Here is a 20,053-nt window from a genome sequence, read left to right on the forward strand (position 1 = left end):
ACCCGCTACCCAAATTATATTCACCGATACTTTCGTGAAATCATACCGGTTACTCTGTATCCACTGAGCGCGAAGCGCGACGGAAATTTTTGGCTTTACTCAACTTTTATGAAAATAAAACTTTGATACTCCGTGAAAACAGCCCCAAAATTCCTCAGGCTATCTTCCTGATTAAAGGATTAAACTACTTCTACTTGCCAAACTGAAAATAGCGAAAAGTAAGTAAGTAGATCACAAAAAATTACGAAGTAGAAGTAGCGAAAATCAGATCTACTTGAGTAAGTACCAGAAGTAGAGGAAAACTGCTTGAGTACTTCGAAAAAGTAGAAGTACTTCGTTACTGACCACCTCTGGTATATAGCAATGTAATCAGGTCAGTATGGAAATCCTTGGAATTCTGTCGCTACCGTGACGTATTGTTGGTTACAGCCTGGGTGTCGTTTCATTGTTTTCTTTATCCATGTTATTATCGGTGGCGAGAAAGGTAGCAGTAAACTCCACAGCTGTAACAACAATGGATTCTTCGGCGATTGGACATTTCTATTCCAGGGGTTCTTGAGCAGGGGTCCGTAGACCCCTTGGGGGTACGAAACACCACATCGCCTATATATGCTGTAAAAGTTTCTGGGCCAATTTATTCAACTGGAAAATATTCTTTGCGCCTCGCGCGATTTGTTGTACATGGGCGTTCTAATTTTATGATGGGTAGGCTACCATCAGAAATTGTGTTGTAAATGGATATGGCCCAGGGGGTACGAGAAATCGTATTAAAAGCACAAGGGGTACGATCGCTAAACAGGTTAACAAACAATTCTATTACTATGGAGGGGGAGATAGTGTAGTGTAGTGGTTACGATAAGCGCCCACCAATCTGACGGATCTGGTTCGATTCCCGTCGCAGGATTATCTGGGCTCCTCTTTCCCCGCCGTTGCCGTTCTTAAGGCGACAAAAAGCCCAGTAAAAGACCCGGCGAAAGAAAGCACTCACAAGGAATGGAAAGAACTAATAGAAAGGGCCGAGGCTTCAAGAAAAGATCAACATCGAAAAGAACTGTGAAATCGGGCACTCTACACCAGTGGTTCCCAAACGGTGGGGAATTCAATGGTTACTGGTGGGGAATAGTCGCATTTGTTCAAAATCATATACAGGACAGTCACGGAGACACGTGCGCAATTACCGTTACCAGTTAACTACTACGTATCGTAAATTATATTGCGTGTTGTTCACAAAACCTCATTTTTAACTCAGGATGGCCAATGATGACATCACAAACGCATTCAGCACGACGAGTTTGACGTAAAATAACGCTTTCGCTAAATTTTTAGTGTTACTGGTATCGGTTCACAATAGTTTTATGTTGCAGTTTGGCAATTGTCTTGCGTACTGGTGTGGTTGTGTGTCTTGTGTAGTAAAACCAGCAAATAGCTGCTCTGTGATGACAAAAGTGCTGGGTAGTGGGGAACAGGACCGTAACTGTCGCACCCCAAACCCTCCAATTAGGGGGGGGGCGAGCTCGAAGGGGCCCAAAATTATTTCGTGAATTAACGTACTTAATTAAAGTATTTCTTTGAATTTATGCCACGTTTCAAAAAATTCTCACGCTGGATACGCGATTTAATATTGTCGAATATCTGATTATTGGGAACCCTTCCCCCACGAAAATACGTAGAATTTATAGAAATGGAGACTTCGGCGTCGGCCATTATTACTGCGCCACGACGCACCAAGGCATATGAAGTTATAGGCCATGTAAGATGCAACTCCGAGAAGTGTGTCAGAACGATCAGCAGCGAGAAGACCTTGGGCGAGAAGGAATGCCCTTGTGGTGACCCAAAACTTCGATAGATATACAATATACATATATGTTTAATTGGCTAAATGGCTGGCGCCGAATGTTCCTGTCTTGGCGATCTGAACCCCACAGAACAAATGCCATCCCGCAGGAAAAATTATTTGCCAGTAAAGCAATACCAATTTGAAATCGTGTGTCTCTTTTACTTTTGGCGATCTCCATATCTTTTGACATAACAGATATAGGAGGTCACGAAATAGCATAATGTAACGAAGTCAATATACCAATGGATCCGCCCGAAGATGTTCAATTCCTATTTAGGAGTCCTACCTTTTCCAACACACCTCACTCAGCTCTACCGGTAAATCTGATTACGTGAGCAGAGAGGGGATAAAAAATTGATAGTAAAATATATGCAATTCCCGATCATATTGGCCGATTCCAACACGAATTATATAACTTTTTCGCGGTTCGCGCGTTTAGTCAAAATAAGGCGACGCACTAAACAGTAGACCCAATGTAGCTATAAGTTGCAGGGAAAGCGCGTACAGGCTCAGCGGGGCTGAGGCGGTTCTGGGGGCCCAAGACCAACGTTTTTGGCGGGGCTGACAAAGTGCTGTTACGGTCCTGGTGGGGAATGAAGGCTTGGAATAAATCTGAAGTTGGGAATGGAGACAAAAAGGTTGGGAACCACTGCTCTGGGCCGAGGTGGATGTTGGAGTAAAGGATCGCTACCGATTCGTGTCGTTATAGACATCGATCTCGCTGTACAGTAGCCTACATTTGTTTGACTTGTTAAGATGAAAAATATAACCAAACGATGTTATGTTATGTTGTGGAACAGTGACGATTATATTTATGTTATTATTGATCTGCTCCGATAATAATCGAAGGCAAATATTATGCTGACTTAAGCAATGAGAGTAACAGCTAGTAGCCTATACTTATCACGACTATATCAGAAAACCGGATTAGGCTACACCGCTCAAATTTCGAAATATTCTACATAAAATTGTGACACGTCAAAGGTCCACTGGCTGCGATATTATAACCCGACATCTTTTGCGATGTGATGATGCGTCCTCTCGCATGATGTCTATAACCTATTATTTTAACAGATTATACCAGCACAAAAACAATTCTATTCAAATACTTGAAAATGTGATTTTCTCCGTGCCAAGCGTGAATAGTACAATAGTAAATTTCATTTTCATGTTTCTGAAATGCGTGTCTGCAAGGTCCCGTCAAATAAGGCCTATTTGGAAATGATACATTGAATATCCCTATTATTGATGCTGCGGCACGCGGCGTTATCAAAAGAACTAGGAAATTGGCCCCGAGCTTATTTGAGTTTGAGACTTCTGGCCTAAAGCTTCATACGCCTTGGTGCGTCGTGGCGCGGTGATGGCCGTGTAAGACCGGCACCCATTATAAATATGCGTATTTTTCTTGGGAAGGGGTAGCCGATAATCAAGATCAGTGATTCCCAAGTGCGGCCCCCAGAATATATTAAGAAATCGATTTATGACAAAAAAATAAAATTTCTATTTATAAAATACTCTTGCTTGGCTTGGCCTCTGTAGTTTTTAATTATAGAATTGCAGGAAAGTTGTGAGTATAGACTGGTAACGTTACGTCACTTCTGTTTCAATGCAATGTGCCCTAACTTTCCAATTGAACGAGCAGTAGCTATAGATTTATGTAGGTATTGATAACTTTCAAAACTGGGGGAAAATCCTGAAAAATGGTAAATTTTTCCCACTTCGTGGTCGCTTGACTAAAAAGGAAAAAGTGGCTCAACTCCCGCAAAATACAGTTTTTCATTCACATTAACTGGAGGATGACTGAAAAAAGGGTCAATTTTCCGGTTCATCTCCCGAAATAGCCACCGTAGCGTTCCTACAGTGCTGACTTAATGTATATCAGTCGAATTTAGCACTGTATGTAACCAAAATCCTCAAAAAAGAGACAAAATCCTCAAAAATAAGACATTTGGGCGTCCTCCGAGGACACTTTTAAAAAAATCAAAAAAGAGGACAAATCATCTTAAAAGAGGACGTATGGTAACCCAACCCTATACGTGACTCACGGTTGAATACGCCGAGATACATACTGCTTAGCCGGCTAAAAGCAGCATAATTGGTAGTGCTAGTCAGGGCCGTAACTGCCGCACCCCAAAATTATTTTGTGAATTAGCATAAATTATAGAGTATTTTTTGAAAATTTACGGGGTCTGCAGTTTCAAAGGCACCTCTCACTCAGCTCTACCGGTGAATCTGATTACGTGGGCAAAAAGGACAACCATGCAATTCCCGATCTTATTCACCGATTTTATCATGAATTATCGAAATATTCGAGCGTCGCGCTGTCTCACTAAACAGTACAACTTTAATTTCGTGGCAAAAGCGAACAACGTGATGCAGGGTCAGTTTATCACCCTACGGGAGCCCGGGGTCCTGACGAAGTGCTGTTACGTTCCTGCCAACGGCTATACCCCCGGAGATATTTAATTACTATTGAGGGGGCCTATACCTTTTCAAACACACCTCACTCAGCTCTACCGGTAAATCAGACTACGGGAACAGAGACAGGATGAAAATTGATGGCAATACATGCGATTCCCGATCATATTGACCGATTCAGTCATGAAACTAAAGAAATTTCTCGCGCGTTTAGGCGAGAAAAGCTGATTCACTCAACGGACATCCAATGCAGCAGATAAGTATCGGTAAACAGTGTACAGTTTTGAAATCTCGCCAGGGCAATAAAACTACTCCGAAATAGCCATGATGACTGTTTGGGTCCGTTTCATAGCCGTAGTATTCGTGCGGCCCCGACCGTACTCTGAAATTCTAAATTTGGCCCTCACACCGACAAAGTTTGGGAACCACTGATCAAGATAATTGGCAACGTGAAATCGCGCAGAGCGGGAAACATTTTTGTAAAAGTTGGATATATTTTCAAAAAACACTATAATTTGGGTTTGGGTGCGGCAGTTACGGTCCTGGTTATAGCACTGGATTTGCTATCGTCATGTCAGCAATGTCCACGTTCGCAACCTATCTGTCACATCCTCATGAATGGAACTAGATTTGAATATATACTCAAATTTTATTCCATCGGATAGGCTTAGCCAATCAAATACATAATATACACAGTAGAAATCGAATACATGAAATAATGAGATTGCCCTTAACCCAGTATGGATGCATACACAGACACATACACACTCAAAACAGTGCATAAAACGAAAGATATTGCCGTAGCCCTGGAAATCGTTTCATAGATAACACACCGTATCAGATTACCAAAAAAAACAACAGAGCTTTGAACATGAAAAATAAATTTTAGTTTCCATCGAACGTAATATATCGGATGGTAATTCCAGATCAATCTGTCAGCATTTTGTTGAATTCGAGAGGTATCCATCCTACATGATTCGATAAGTGAACTACAATAAAATTGAAGAAATAGAACATCTGCTACGAAATACAATGTGCAACTTCCGATATAAGCCTATTATGTGCAGTAGGTTATTAACTTTGGACTCAAAGATTATTAATGAAGGTATAAATATTGTTAAATTCATGGAACATACAGTATTTCATAAAATAACGATTGGTGTCGAGAAAGATAATACTTTATTATCTATTAAATCATTGAAAGACACTGGACACAGTGTGCAGTTCTAATCGATAGCAGTGTGGAACTGGAATGAATTTGAATTTGACATTTTCAAGTCAGCAATAACGTGGCATTATTGGAGCAGGATTCATTCAAGTTTGAGGGAGAGAGAGAGAAGGGGGGTATTCGTTTTCGCCTGCACCATCGAGATGCTTTTGACGACGGAGTTATGTCTGAAGCTATACAAGTCTTTACAATTCTCTACTAGTTGCTGACGATTACCCCTGACGAGTGTCAGCCGAAAATATTCGGGTTCATTTCAATATGAATATACTATTTAATTGTATATTGAAGTTCTGTACCTCCAAGAAGCTCTTCAGCTATACAAGTGATTATCATGAAAGGAAGAGGCGGGTTCTATGGTCTAAAATCCTCCACCCAGGCCCAGTCATAAACTATGATGAACGGAACGTTACTTGATGTTTCGAAAAATTGCAGAATGCCCGGAAAAGCACAAAAGCCATATAAATGTCAAACTATTAACTTACAAAACAGAGCAACGATGCAGACACGAGAATTGTGCAAAAAAAAAATCAGGTAGGATAAACAATATCTATATAATATCCCTACTAACCAGAACGTATAGAGTGCAAGACAGCAAAAGTTGTCAAAACAGTCTCCGATGTTACTTGAGCGGAGTTGGTGCTTTCCAAGACGGGCAAAATTAGATATGTCAGTCAACAGCCAACAATATTATAAATTTTACTCCTAAAAATATTGCATCTAGGGTGAAGGGACTCTAGGGTGCAATCGACATTTGAAATTGTCTTTACGGCCTGGCACAGATGATTTTTTCAGTACTGGTACCGTAGTAAGATTTTGGGCCCCTTTCCACTTTATTATCGAAGAGAATTATAAGTAGGATAATTTTTCCAACAAAAAAAGACTCGAAACATCAATCGTTCGTTTCACAACATTCTACAAAGCTACTCAGGTTAGTGAAAGTAACATGACTGTGAAGTCGTGAGCAACCCACAGCATTGTCCCAGAATACAATGAGACAGGTATGGTCAATACCATATTATCATTATGCAGTACCAGTATAGAAGTAGTTAATTTTCTTTGTGGGTCGCAGAAAAGGTACACATTGAAACTCTTTACCTCATCCATACTCTCATGACGTCAAAACGAGCTTATATCAAATATTTGATTCAGCCCTAGTCTTCGACGAAAACAATTCAAACAGTGCAAAAATGTGGCAAGTTCAGTACTAGTATCATGCAGCCGTACATTATTACCGACTACTGGACCACTTCCACTCGTCAGTCAACATGAGCTGACCAGCACCTAGTATGGAATGAATATATTAGATATTAGTACGTATTGTTTGCTCAAAATTTGATGTCGTAGTTTGTTAGGATTATGGAGCATTGTCGACAGTGTGCAAAGTCAACACCAAAATTTTGTTGCTTGACTGACTTTTTTATTTTCTGATAGTGGTGGAGAAATGTGGATCAGCACCAGCACCAAAGATTAAAAGGCATCTCTTATATTCTTGAAAGGCCTAACGGCGAGGTCTACGGGCAAGTTGAAAGAGCACGAGTCAAGTCTGGACAAAACCGTCAAAGCCCCTTCAAACCCAGTCTGCGCCACGTAACTGAAATCTGTATAGTGAGTCGATATCAGCCACGACGTCTTCATGATAAGCCTGATCCACATCACCAGCCGTCCGGAATTCAGCCCCAAACTTATCAACGCTTTCAGCATCATTTCGTGACTTCTCTTTAACGGATTGTGGTCGTTCAATATCAAGTGTATCGCTTCCAGGAGGGAATTTTTCACGCTGACTTTGTGCGAACTGCCACTGGACACTAGCGGCTCCAAATCGAAAGATCGCGTAAGCATTCTCGATGGAGCTTTCGCAAGGTCGGCGCCCTTTTTCGCTTCGTAATATTCGATGAATAACTCCCACGGATGTAAAGGCGTAGTCGACAGAGTAGTGTTCAGCTTTCTGGGAAGTATGCACGAGATTGGAGATGCGATACTCATGTTGGAAGACACGGTCGCGTCAACGACTAGCCCATGCGAAAGCAAGTTAATAACAGCAGGGCACAGCTCTTTTCGTACGGACTGCGTCAATTCACAGTCTACCGGCAAAGTAGCCGGCTTTCCATCCAGACTGGAATAGTACAGCTCGCGATTGGACATGCCTTCTTCGCGTTCGGAATCAGTGTCGTAAGAAACGACACAAGCCCGCACCGATTTGACCGCGTTTTTCAAGTCGTTCATCAAATGCGTGGTGCTCGACTTTGACTTTTCCTCCATATTATCATCCACAAGCGTCCTGGTCCCGCATCCAAGTTGTGAAATCGCAAACATTTGCAGAACGCTTAAAGCCTTACGGAATAACGCGAGCTTTCTTCTCTTTTCCTCGCGGTAATCATCACTGGGTCTCGGAACAGATCCGGAAGATTTCGCGGACTTACCCTCTGATTCCACCTCGATTTGTAAGAACTCCACGAATCTTTCCAAGTCTTGTATTTGCGTCTGTAAGTGATCCACCAGTTTCTCTTTAATCCTCGCCGGGTTTACGATCTTGGAAACGGCGTCATCGACCTGTCCTTTTAACTCGTCGATTGGAACTTCACCTAAATCCTTAGTGTCAACGCTCAGTCCCAGCTTTTTTATGAGCTCCTCCAGCACGACTTGCTGCTTCTGCAGCATAACCGATTGCGGTACTTCGCCAGAACCACGCTGAAAAGCGTAACTTTGTAGGTCGTCCAGTTGCTTTTTCAGTTCGGATATAATCTCTTCATGCCGCACTATGTCGTGATCGTTTTCGGAAGTCGGCTGGCTTTTAAGAGCAAGGCTACTATCGACGCATCCCTGATTTGCGAGCTCATCCAGTTCTTCTAACAATCTTACTTTGTCTTCGGGCTCCGCCTCGACGATTTGATGAAGACGAAATTGGATTTGCGCGAACCTCGACGTCAACGAGAATAGAGAATGTTGCAATTCCTCCTTCTCTCTTTCGACTACCTCCAGCCTACCATCGGAGTATGTGAAACTGTGCGGCTCGGAAAATATTACCGAATCTGGAGTCGAAGACGCTCCCACCGGCGCCCATCTCTCGTGTTGCGGAGGCTTTAATTCGTCTTGAGAAGATACCGCCTCATCCTCCATGGTAGCATCGACTAGCCGTAATTTACAAGCAACTGGAAGTCACTGATTATGAAAAAAATGGGCAATGTTATTATGGGCGAACCCCGCGAACGGTACGTTTGTATAATATTACGGTACATTGCTCCATCGCTTAGAGCAGGGGCGGGAAACTTCTCCAGCCGGCGGGCAGGGTATGGGAAAATAAAAAACTTGCCGGGCTGGATTCTTAAATCGATACATAAATCACATATTTATCTACTTATACAAGGACTTCATCGTATTTAATGTAAACTTTTGAGCGAAAAGCATAGAGAGCAAAAACAGTAGTCAATGAATTTATTGACGTAATGTACTTCAGTAGCTCCTTAGTAAAGAGTGCACTTGAACATAAGCTAGATTTGAACGTCGCTTCGTCTTGTTAATGTTCTTGGTCGAAAACGTTTGCTCGCAAACGTATGTAGACCGGGGCTAGATGGACATGAAATTACTTGCTCTGTTCGGATCTACGTAAATTTGTAAGCAGACCTTTTCGACCATGAAAATGAAAAGACAAAGTCGCGTTTCAATTTAACAGATGGTCACGCGCAGTCTTTAACAGGGGCTTCTTCTACGTCCGACATGTAACCAGTGTTCAAAGAACTTGTCAACAACTTTGATCGACGACAGATTATAAATTCATTAAATACTGTTTTTCACTTCTGTGCTTTCAATTTAAAAATCACATTATATACGATTCACTTCTTATATAGGTGGTCACATACACGATACCTGTATCTATTTAGGAATCCGGCCCGCCAAGAACTTGATTTTACTATATCCAGCCCGCCGACTGGAGAAGTTGCCCGCTCCTGCTTAGAGCTTAATACTAAAAACGTAGGTCGTTTTTTCTTCCAAGTTGTGAATGATATAAGTCAAAGAGAGAGAGAATTATGCATTCGATCCAACAAAAAATATACACCAGTAATACAATTGACAGAAAATTGTATAGGCCTACTGATGCAAAACCAGGCTGTAGCGAAGGGATTGGGAGATCTTCAAGACTGCTATAGCCTGAACAAAGAACCGTTGCATCATAGAATACTAAGCCTACTTTGGCCTAACATGAAAATACATCATATTCAGATAGCTTAGGAAAAAGAAAATACATTTTTTCAACCTGTGATGAATCAATGATCAGCTCATTCAGCTGTCTATCTATTAGTGACACTTGGCGGAATAATCTATACTTGTGTTGTATGCAATGCAACGAAATAATAATCTACTCAAGTTTGCGGAGATGCCTGGAAAGTTTTTAACATTGCTCATACACCATGCACACTAACAGGCTAATTTACAGGATTTCTTTCATAAAAGTAGCTGTAACATTGGCAATGGCATACGTAAGAATAGATGGACCTAGCGGAGTTCATTGAAACGGCACCACTAGTTATTAAACATCATACAGTTTGCTGCACCTTGTTTACCTTGAATAGGTACGCCTACTTTACATTCATCAAACATTAGCAAGATCAAGCTAAACTAATGCCAATTGGGAGAATCATACACCAAGCCTAATTCCAGTAAGCTAATGCTACCAATCCCAATCAGTGATGCATCACCAGAGACTATGATACCTGTAATTATATTCATACTATCACAGGGTTTCATCCGACACATCTATCAATATCTCAGTATTCCATTGCGAAGCAAAGCAGCACCAATAAAGCCTGGTAGAAAGTGAGAGGAAGTTCTATTGACTTCTATTGAGTAAAGTTGTGGGGAGCAACTACTTTGGTGAATGATACAATACATATTCATTCAACCATACCATTACACTTGGTAGCACAATAAATAACATTTCTTATCCCTCTCTCAAGATTATGGGGTAATTCGACAGACCATTCAACCAATAAATTATCAACACAATGAAATCTACATTTGGATTGGCATGGCCAAGTTGAAATTCTCATCATACAGAACCATTGCGTTACGAGACCACATCAAAACAAGCAATTATGATGATTGATTAGCATAGTGTACAGTGTTCACAAACAGAAAACCAGCAAGCAGGTAGCGGATTATTAGTTACAGATTTCAGTTCATAACCAAATTGATATTTCATAGAGGAAAGCTAATATTTTGCCGTATTTTTGAAAACACATAGGCCTATGTATTATATCTATGTAAAATCATAGCAAGTACACACAATTACAACCACAATTATCTAAAGAGGTAAAATATAATACCGTATCGTAGCCTAGGGTTCTTGTGCTAGTAATGTTACCGAGGGCTGGGCAAAATCGAGTCCCTGAGTGATTCGATAACACTGGTCAACACATATTTTTAGGCAGAAGAAATAAGAGTGGTTTTGGTGGTTTTGAAGGGTACTGATTCCGAATATGACCTTTGTTTTTTCAAATTGACTCTGTAGATAATTCATGGGGCTATTTTGAATAAAATCTTACATTTTTGCTGTATGGGCTAGATAAAAAGTCAGATCAGTCATACTATAAAGTTAAGAAATTCAATCTACTTGTTATTATGACACGCTGAAGACTGTCTAAAATCAAAATACATAAACATAATTATATTTCGGAGTGTTAGATTTATCATAATTGGAGACTTTCACAGATATCATGTACATAAATTAACTTCAATCATGTAGATAAGTATTTACCTAAAGACTCAAATAACGTTGCATTAATTGGATCAGTTTTATGTCAACCACCTATTTTAAATTCAATATAATCAGTTGGAATATGATATTAATAACTTATCTTAAAGCAAAATTGGTTCGGTTGTAAGCAATTTTCGGTTGTAAGCAATTTAGTGCAGTTTTTCGAACGATTCCAGCAGTAGTCTGCCATAATATGTTCGTCGCATCTGCACTGATCTTTCTATTGTTGTTTTGATGTATTGGTGGAACCTTTCCCCGTTCCATTCCCTCTAATCAACAATATTAACAGAAAATATATCAAGATGACTGAACAGGAAGTGAGGTTTAATGCTCATGTTTGCTCCAAGGTTTCCATATGCAGATGCCAATTCTCAGACCAACTGTTTGTAGTTGGGTGCTTTGTGATCTTCCAAAAAGTTTTCTTTACTAAATCCTAGAAAGGATTCCATGCAGTGAGCACCTTTCTTAACATGAAATTGTAATCCTTAGTCCGTATTCGAATCTGAGATCCAGATTCTCGTTTGATATGGATACTAAGTATACCCACTTTGTTGGCTTTGCAGATAATTATCCAATTACAAGTGAAAAGAGATGAGACGCATATGAGTATTTTTGTCAAGCTTTCCGGGGACAAACTTGACCAATTGATACAGGAGAAACTATATTTCTCATTTTTTAACAAACAAAGTCCTTGTATCGGGTCATGTTAATATTGCGGGAATAACTGAGAACGACCTGAGTGTTCATCATAATCAATTATCTATTTATGTGCAGTATAAAAGTAGAAAAATCTAACATTTACTTCCTAACAAGTGAAATTTTCAAGGGTAAAAACAGTGATTTCAAGCTGTTTTAGGGGTGTAAATATCTTTTTTTCTAGAGACAATCTGGTAATACTAATGTGATATTCGTAATCACTCAATCAGCAACCTCGAAAACCCTAGAAACGGCTCTCAGATGTTCTGCCGAAAAATATTTTTTTCATTTTGTTGACCAGTGTAATTAATAAACTATTATATAGGCTTCGAGTCGAGTACCACTCATTATAAAGTCCTAATGGCATGAGTCACTTGGAAAGTCCAAACTGACCACAAATATAATAATGCCATGGCATTTTTCAAACATAGCCTATCAATATTTGATAGATCACAGCACTTTTATAACAAGGCTGATATGATAGTAAATAGTATTGTACATAAATGTCGCTTCCACAAACGCGTGCAGCCTTTATGCTATACATGTTTCGGATGCTGGGATAATTTTTATTAGGGACTATAAGAATGTATTCAAACTACAATTGTCATCGATATCATAAATCGTAAAGTGATAAGGAGTGAAAACTTTCAGTACCGGTACTAGAAAAATCACCTTTCACTGACTACATTACACTGTACTAGATTCGGATTCAGTGAGAGAATCTTGATGTTCATCCAACCAAAATACATAACAAACAGGCAGCAATAACGGTGGTACAGAAAATACGCATGCACAGTATTCGGTATCAAATAAGATAGGAATGTTCAATACAACCTTGGAGGTCAACTAGTGTGATCACACTCACATAAAACAGGTACACTTGTCTCTATACGGTCTGACTGTAACAAATGTTTGTTAAAAAAAGAAATTAGAAACATTAAAAATTGAAAGCTGGTAGCAAATTAATGAAGCATTCATTGCGCCCAAGTATCACTAATATCGTAACTATACCCATACCGTGCCGTACTTATTTCATTTTCATGAGTCCAAAATGACCTACACATCCTGTACAAACCGCCAGTCCTTCAACATGCGCAAATGTCTTCCGCTATGACAAATACTACCACGAAAATCATTCTTCAGTGGCTGTCGTCACCGTTGGGCGCAAATTCATGACGTCAATGTAAACAATTGCAAGTTTCAGGCGTCACTTCGACCAGCGAAATGCTTCAAAGAGGTCACATCAAACGAGAAGCACAGTATCTTACTATTGTTCCAATTTGATGTTGAAAAGATTAATGCGATACACGTAATTTATTATTATAGTGCTATAATAACGCGATTTGATCTCACACCAATCTCTGCCATCGGCTATGCTTTGATCACCAAAAGATATACCCGCAGCGTTACCTAGCGGATAGCTCAGTGATAACGATGTTTATACGGTAGTTATTTTCGTTACTGACTCTGCGGACTTCGAAGGCATGTTTATTGTTTATATATTTGAATATGAACTGAACACTGACTGCAGCAGTGCTCTAGTCTCACACGGTTCGTTGTTTTGGTATGTCGCTATTAACCCATTCACTGCTGTGATGTATTGGTAATTGTTCAGGGTGGTGAAAGTGGTGGCAGGCTCTCCATTAAATTGAAAAGTATACAATACCAAATTGTAAACTGATTTAGAAATTCTGACGTGATATAGAGTCCATGGTACAGTTTCGACGTATTTTATGATTTGTCCATAGCACCTTATAAAAATAGCAAAATCATGTCCGAATGCAACAGCTTTCACACTGAAATACGAGCTGTCACAAGGTTTTTAGTCTTATCGTTCCCGCAATTGATTGTGGAAAAGGTACTGTGATTCCACCCGGGTCATTAAATGGCACATATCCTATTTGTCAAGTTACCAGAAAGCACACTAAGCACGATTTTGCATTGTTTCAAAATAGTGTTTCAATATGAAACTATTTCGAAGCATTGAGAAGGGCTTTCTATTTACCAACTCTGATGATGACGATTCGTGGTGTTTCACTTTAATTGAAGACTCAAAACCCTGGGTGGGAGTTCTATCAGACAAAGATATCATCAGAAGTGCTTCTGAAGTAGGCCAAAGCATCGATGAATATAAAGAAACTATGCAAGAAATATTTTCCGCAGAAACCGATAAATTCAGTCTTGAAATCAACGCCAAAAGTGGCATCCTGAAAGTTATGTCCTGGAAAAAGGTAACTAATTCGCACATCAAGTTTTCTCTAGGCACCGTCACATTGTTGAAGGGTGAGGACAATGTTCTCCAAAACGTATTCAGTGGCATTGCAGCGTTGATTGCAGATTTAAATAAGAACTTGAAGACCTACAAACAAAATCTGGAAGATGTGAAGTCATGTAGCGAACGTCGCTTAGATCAAATCGAAGAAATGACTTCGTTAAAGTCTCAAATGGAAGGTGAATTATTTGAAAAGTTTGCTTTGATCCTCAATGAAAAAAAGGACAAGATCCGTGCATTGAAAGAAGAAATATCAGAGTTGAAAAATTCATCGTTAAACTCGGAACAGACCGATCCTGAAACTGTTTCTTCCAATGATGAAGCCGTAATTGTCAAACCTGTACTTCCAAAGCTTCCCAGTCTTCAAGATACTGAAATAGACACAGATTTTATTTCCAAAATACCGAAACAGCGGACGAAGAAAAGACCATCAAAGTCTCCTGCGTCTAATTCCAAGGCTTTGCGTCGTGAAACTGTTCCTTCGGATAACGAAACATTTGAGGCTGATGAGCTTCTTGACGACTTATGATGGTGATTGAGCTGATCAACTCGGTGGTCTAGTTAGTTGGTTCACTGCAATCTTCAATGCGCTGCAAGTTGCCAGTTAATTCACTGCAATCTTCATGAAGGACTGCACTGCAAGTTGCGGTTGTAGCACATTTTGAAGTGTCTGGGTTCCCCTTTGCCATTGTCCTTACGGCATCTTCACCACTAGTCCAGAGAAAGACATTTTGAGTGCAAGATAGATGATGAAAATTTAACAAGAAAAGTGTAAAACAGCCGCAATAGCTACATCGAAAAATGTTGCGCAGGGCATTGACATTAGTACAACCAGTGGGCCAAGATGAATGCTCGATTAATAGTCGATATTAGGTCCCGTCGACATCCTATCTGTTCATTACATGGTATTGTACATTATGTGTCTTCAGCAGATGAAATTGTAATAGAACTGATGATTATATAATTGATATAATGCATGCATGCTTACTTCAACAATCAACATCCATGTTATCCAACTTATTTGTAGATCACATTTTGACTTCAACTCCTAGTATAATCGATCAATGATCACGGCTGGGGATTCCACTGATTGTGTTTATTCATCACATACAGATTTGAAGTGTTATGCTGCTTCCAATTTGAGTTATATATATTGGCACACAACTCGACATGAATTTTGCTGGGATTTGTTATGGCTGCTTCTTTTCTGTGTCACTGCTATGCTCTCTATGATTTCTTGACAAAAAAAGGCCGTTAGACGTCCTATATGTGACCACTGTTATATTTGTCTCCAGCTCATGCCGCTGGCTACCATTTTACTATGGAAAATAAGTAAACCATATTTTTGAGGATAAAACTTCTACTTATCTATGTGTTGCAACATGCCCGCAGACCATAAAAGACTCAGTATGTAGCTTATAATGGCAGAATGTATTTCAAAACGATAAAAGCAAATAAGAAAATGACAGGCACACCGCATTGAAATGATGTTGAGCAGCAATGTACTACTTTGTACTAGGAGATACATGAAAATGACAGGCACACCGCATTGAAATAATGTTGAGCAATGTACTACTTTGTACTAGGAGAAACATGAAAAGCGCTAGATATGACAAAGCAAGCGAATCCACTTTCATGTTCTTGAGCAACTTGAAAAAGATATTTCCATCATTTATATTGCACAAAAGAGATGCAGTTTTCTTGATGCTAACTGCTGCGTTTTGGAGAACCCAAATAGGTTATGCTCAACTACTTAAGGTTATGCTACTTGCACAGCTCAACTACTTATAAGTCAACTGGCTTTAAAGTTTTAAAGTCAAACTACTTGGTTACATAATTCAAATTTTGTCAAATAGTGATTGGTATCAAAGTAACTTACGTCCATTTTACACATTCTTAGAAAATTAATTTCACACGAAGTTTTCATCGTGTTTTAGCCATAATTGGCCCCGATTAGCTTTGAAACACTGATACAGACCAAGATATGACCAAAAAAAAATCTAAATTTTTCGAAAAGTTGAATTTTTTCAAGTTTTAAAAATGGACCTTTAAAATTTGAAAACGGGACATAAGCTACTTTGATACCACTGTGGCGATGTGTTGGTGTTGGTGCTGACTCAATTATCCAGGTGCAAAGATGGTAGAAAGAAGTAGCTAGCATTGCTACTTGAATAGAAGTAAAAATAATGCCGTAAATTTCTTTGACTTAAGGGTCGAAATAGCAATTTTAAAGACATGACCAAACCACATCAAGTAGTAGTTGAAAGGTAGGCTATCCAAGTAGTTTTGATTGATGTGACGCATACTTTTAGCAGTAAATTCAGTGTGGCCACGAGTAAAAATTGCAGGGTGCATTTTCGCAACTAACACAAAATAACACTACAACAAATGGGTGCAATTTTCGAAAATGAAATCAGCAATTATGATGAGTGTAAAAGTAAGCGGTGTTTGAAAAAACTCTTGGGTGGGAGTGGAAATAGTCTACAAGCACTTGAGTAAGTACTAAGTAGTGCGAGTATGCAACATCTACTTGAGTAGGCTACTCCAAAAAAGTAGTTGCTTACCTACTTCGTTACCTACTACCTAGCTGTACAACCACTGTGATGATGCAGATAAAAATAAACCGTCTTCCAAGCGAACAACTACCAGTAAGACGCTTGATATTTAGTGACGTGCTCGCAGATTGTCCAGAATAAATCGACCCAAGTCCCCATTGCGGAAGTCCCTCAGCATAATCGCTGCAGAATACTCGTAGTCTGGAATTTTAACAATTTGATCGCCGGTCCCAGTGAGAACTTTGCGAACTTTATACTTGCGGTCTCGGAGAGCTATATGCAGCAGAACTTTACGTATGTCATCGATAGGTTCTTTCAAGTTATAATGTGAAACGTACCCGAACTCTTTTTTCTGATTGAGCGTAAATAACAAATAATCCGCGATCATGGCCGTACCTAACAAATGATCCTTGACAGTGTTGCATAAAGCTAATTTCATGCCGCAGTGTAAATCGCCAATCCCTGGTTCTAGTATGCCTGGAGTGTCATACAAATGCACCAACGGTTTTTCGCAGACCTTAATTCTGAACATGACCGATCTCGTGTGACCGGGAGATTTGGCGACTGTCCTTTGAATTTGTCCCTTATGCAAGTACTTCCTGCGAATCGCGTTAATTAGAGAAGACTTCCCCACGTTTGGTACACCTACTATCATCATATCCAGAGAACTGTCGCATTCCCTGTCATATCTACTGGTGCGATTGATGATATCGACGCATCTCGGTATGATTTCGGAAATAGATTGATCCAATGCCCCGCCTTCACCTGGTGAGCACTGCGTAAAAATGTAGTCAAATATATCCTCATTATCGAGCCTCCTTTCGAGGATATCCATGTCTTCTCGGCTTGGTGCTGCCGTATCTACTTTATTCAATACAAGAAGATGGGGTTTGGAAGATAATGCTTCGGACAGTAGCGGGTTCCTTCCGCTGAATGGAATTCGGCAATCGTGGACCTCTACGACGCAGTCCACCTTGTGCAGAAGTGCGCGCATTTGTCGTAAACCTTTGCCCATATGCCTCGGGAACCAGTGTCCCAATGTTTTTCGTGAGCCAAATTCGAAAGCCGTCCGAAAAGCGGACATCCCGACGGTGTGAGTATCGATAATGTTCTACAAAAATACAAAATTAGCAATGGCGACCAGGAAATATTCGGGGGTTGTGAAAGCGATCTCAACATTTCATTGCATTAATATGCAATGCGCTACGCATTGTGCTTCTTGTAGATGACCCGACACTGGAAGACAGAAAAAAGCAATCGTACGTCAAAGTAACACAAGGACAAGGACAGTATCGCTCTTCCTTTTGTCCATGTGTTGACTTCAACAAATACAATAAAATTCATGCCAAACTGTAGGCCTGTTTGCATATTGCCAATTCTTCAGTGAGATACACTAACATCACCTAGGTCAAAATCCTGAAATTGAAAGGTCATCACGTTTCTTATTTTTGGTATATGTGGAAATTACGAGGTTTGACGAAAAGGAATGAGGATATATTATAATTGTGGAACAGTTCAGAAGGGTGAAATTAAACCGTTATAAATGCTAAACCTGCTTATATGAAAGAAACTAGCATTCGCTTCTTCATGGTAAATCTGAATACCCAATGACAATTATGTTGTTGTAAGTCTGACCTATTCACATATCAAATGTGGTGGCCTGGTGCACGTTTCATAACTGCTCTCCAATTGATTATTTGACAAGTTTCACTAGCCCGCAGCTTATTATTTGAAATTGTTCCAACCCAGCTCTAAAGCTATAAAGTTGTCATATAAATATAACTTCATCAACCAGCATATACGCTCTGTAATAAATATCATTTCAGATACATTTTAACATGTAAATGATGAATACGTGAAAGAGTAACGACCTGTGCAGTGAATTCCAATATTTTAGTACTACTTCTATTCACTAAGTTTGGATGTCGACGTATCTCATGCTTCAGTAATCACAGCAAATGGACAAAACGGTTTTCAATTCAATGAGGTTGGAAAGCCAGAACACCAGCAGACACTAGCTTATTAACATCGTCTCTGAATGTGCGGCTGCCTGAATTCAGAGTTCGCTGTGCCGCATCGGGATTCGATCGTAACTGCTGCAGCAAACTCTGCATTTCCGGTTTCGAAAGAATGTCACGAATTTCTTGATTCGACAATATCTCGCGCATGGCTTTGTCATCCTCTGATTCAATCTTATTGCTTGCGTTACTACTTGATGTTGACTGGGGTTGCTTGTCGCCTAAGTTCGAGAAATGACTTCCAAGTAGTCCGTAAAATTCCTTGAAAAAGTTTTGTATCTCAACGTCATCTTTGTAATACTCCATCGCACCTTTCGGATCGCGTTGCATCCACGTTACGGCTTTCGAAATGCGAGGATCCATCAATTGTTTACTCAATTTTTCGTTAGAATCGACCTGCTTGAGGAGGTCTTCCGTCATCCAGCTCTTGTCGGAAGAAAAATCCCCTTTCATGGCCTCTTGCACTTCGTCGAGAACGAGTGGATTGTTTTGCTGTGCGTTTTTCTTTGGCGCGATGATATCATCGGATTTTTTCTGCCCTTTGACAGGTCTCGGTTTGGGTGAATCTTTCGGCGTTCCGAAAAGAAAACCTTTTTTCATTCCTGCGAATTGTTTTTTCGGTTGAACGCTGATCGCAGTGTCCGGTTTAATTTGGGCTGATTTGCGATTTACATTATCTGTCTCGTCGCCCTCATGCTTATCCAAATCTGGGGTGGAATTCTGTGTCAAACTAGTCTGTTGGGTTTGAATGAGCTTTCCTTGCTGGCTCAACTTGATGCTGTTTACCATATCCGACATGTCATCAAGGTCTGGGATATCGTCCATGTCGTCCATTGTGAGTGATACGGTATTTCGCTAATCCAAATCTGCTGTAAATACTGAAATCTATGATACTGTAATTGACGCGTAAATATTAGCCCGAATCTGTTCATAGCAAGTTAACGTGACTATGTTTATATTTGAACAAAAGCATGTACCCCAGTTGATCTTTTTCACATAATTTCAGCTTTCAGAAACATATTCTCCTGCAAATTCTTGTGCAAACGCGTTGCGCATCCCATGGCAATTCGGATTTTGTGGATATCAACAATATCATTGCGCAATCGTTAAGTCAGTCAAGCATAACCGGCGGTTAGGCCATAGATTACTATCAATATCGTCAGATTATATTTTCATCTGAACAAGACACACACAACGTACAATGCGATGCAATGAACAAATAGGAGGATGCCGAACGACCAGTAGTGCCCGATGTGACAGTTCGTTTTTCGACGTTA

The 20,053-nt window shown here is 40.0% G+C and overlaps 4 protein-coding genes across 4 annotated transcripts; 1 reads left to right on the top strand and 3 right to left on the bottom strand.

The window, feature by feature from the left end:
- Window positions 1-5,796: 5,796 nt before the first annotated feature.
- LOC145437273 (RUN domain-containing protein 1-like) lies at window positions 5,797-13,230 on the bottom strand. The gene has a single exon (XM_080314469.1). The coding sequence runs from the start codon at window positions 8,598-8,600 to the stop codon at window positions 6,951-6,953; it is 1,650 nt and encodes a 549-aa protein (XP_080170595.1). The 5' UTR covers window positions 8,601-13,230; the 3' UTR covers window positions 5,797-6,950.
- Window positions 13,231-13,399: 169 nt separating this feature from the next.
- LOC145437275 (DNA repair protein XRCC4-like) lies at window positions 13,400-15,560 on the top strand. Its single transcript, XM_080314470.1, has one exon. It carries the CDS (start codon window positions 13,896-13,898, stop codon window positions 14,730-14,732), a length of 837 nt encoding a protein of 278 aa, XP_080170596.1. The 5' UTR covers window positions 13,400-13,895; the 3' UTR covers window positions 14,733-15,560.
- A 405-nt stretch (window positions 15,561-15,965) lies between these two features.
- LOC145437278 (mitochondrial ribosome-associated GTPase 1-like) lies at window positions 15,966-17,842 on the bottom strand. The gene has a single exon (XM_080314473.1). It carries the CDS (start codon window positions 17,840-17,842, stop codon window positions 16,868-16,870), a length of 975 nt encoding a protein of 324 aa, XP_080170599.1. The 3' UTR covers window positions 15,966-16,867.
- Window positions 17,843-18,717: 875 nt separating this feature from the next.
- LOC145437280 (uncharacterized) lies at window positions 18,718-19,833 on the bottom strand. Its single transcript, XM_080314474.1, has one exon. The coding sequence runs from the start codon at window positions 19,608-19,610 to the stop codon at window positions 18,738-18,740; it is 873 nt and encodes a 290-aa protein (XP_080170600.1). The 5' UTR covers window positions 19,611-19,833; the 3' UTR covers window positions 18,718-18,737.
- Window positions 19,834-20,053: the final 220 nt, after the last annotated feature.

This window comes from Botryllus schlosseri, chromosome 4 (genome assembly GCF_051294905.1).
Source record: "Botryllus schlosseri isolate E-star chromosome 4, Bs_hap1, whole genome shotgun sequence".
NCBI lineage: Eukaryota > Metazoa > Chordata > Ascidiacea > Stolidobranchia > Styelidae > Botryllus > Botryllus schlosseri.

Coding starts and splice junctions, on each gene's coding strand:
- LOC145437273 (XM_080314469.1), bottom strand. CDS start 8,600: ATGGAGGATGAGGCGGTATCTTCTCAAGACGAATTAAAGCCTCCGCAA.
- LOC145437275 (XM_080314470.1), top strand. CDS start 13,896: ATGAAACTATTTCGAAGCATTGAGAAGGGCTTTCTATTTACCAACTCT.
- LOC145437278 (XM_080314473.1), bottom strand. CDS start 17,842: ATGTCCGCTTTTCGGACGGCTTTCGAATTTGGCTCACGAAAAACATTG.
- LOC145437280 (XM_080314474.1), bottom strand. CDS start 19,610: ATGGACGACATGGACGATATCCCAGACCTTGATGACATGTCGGATATG.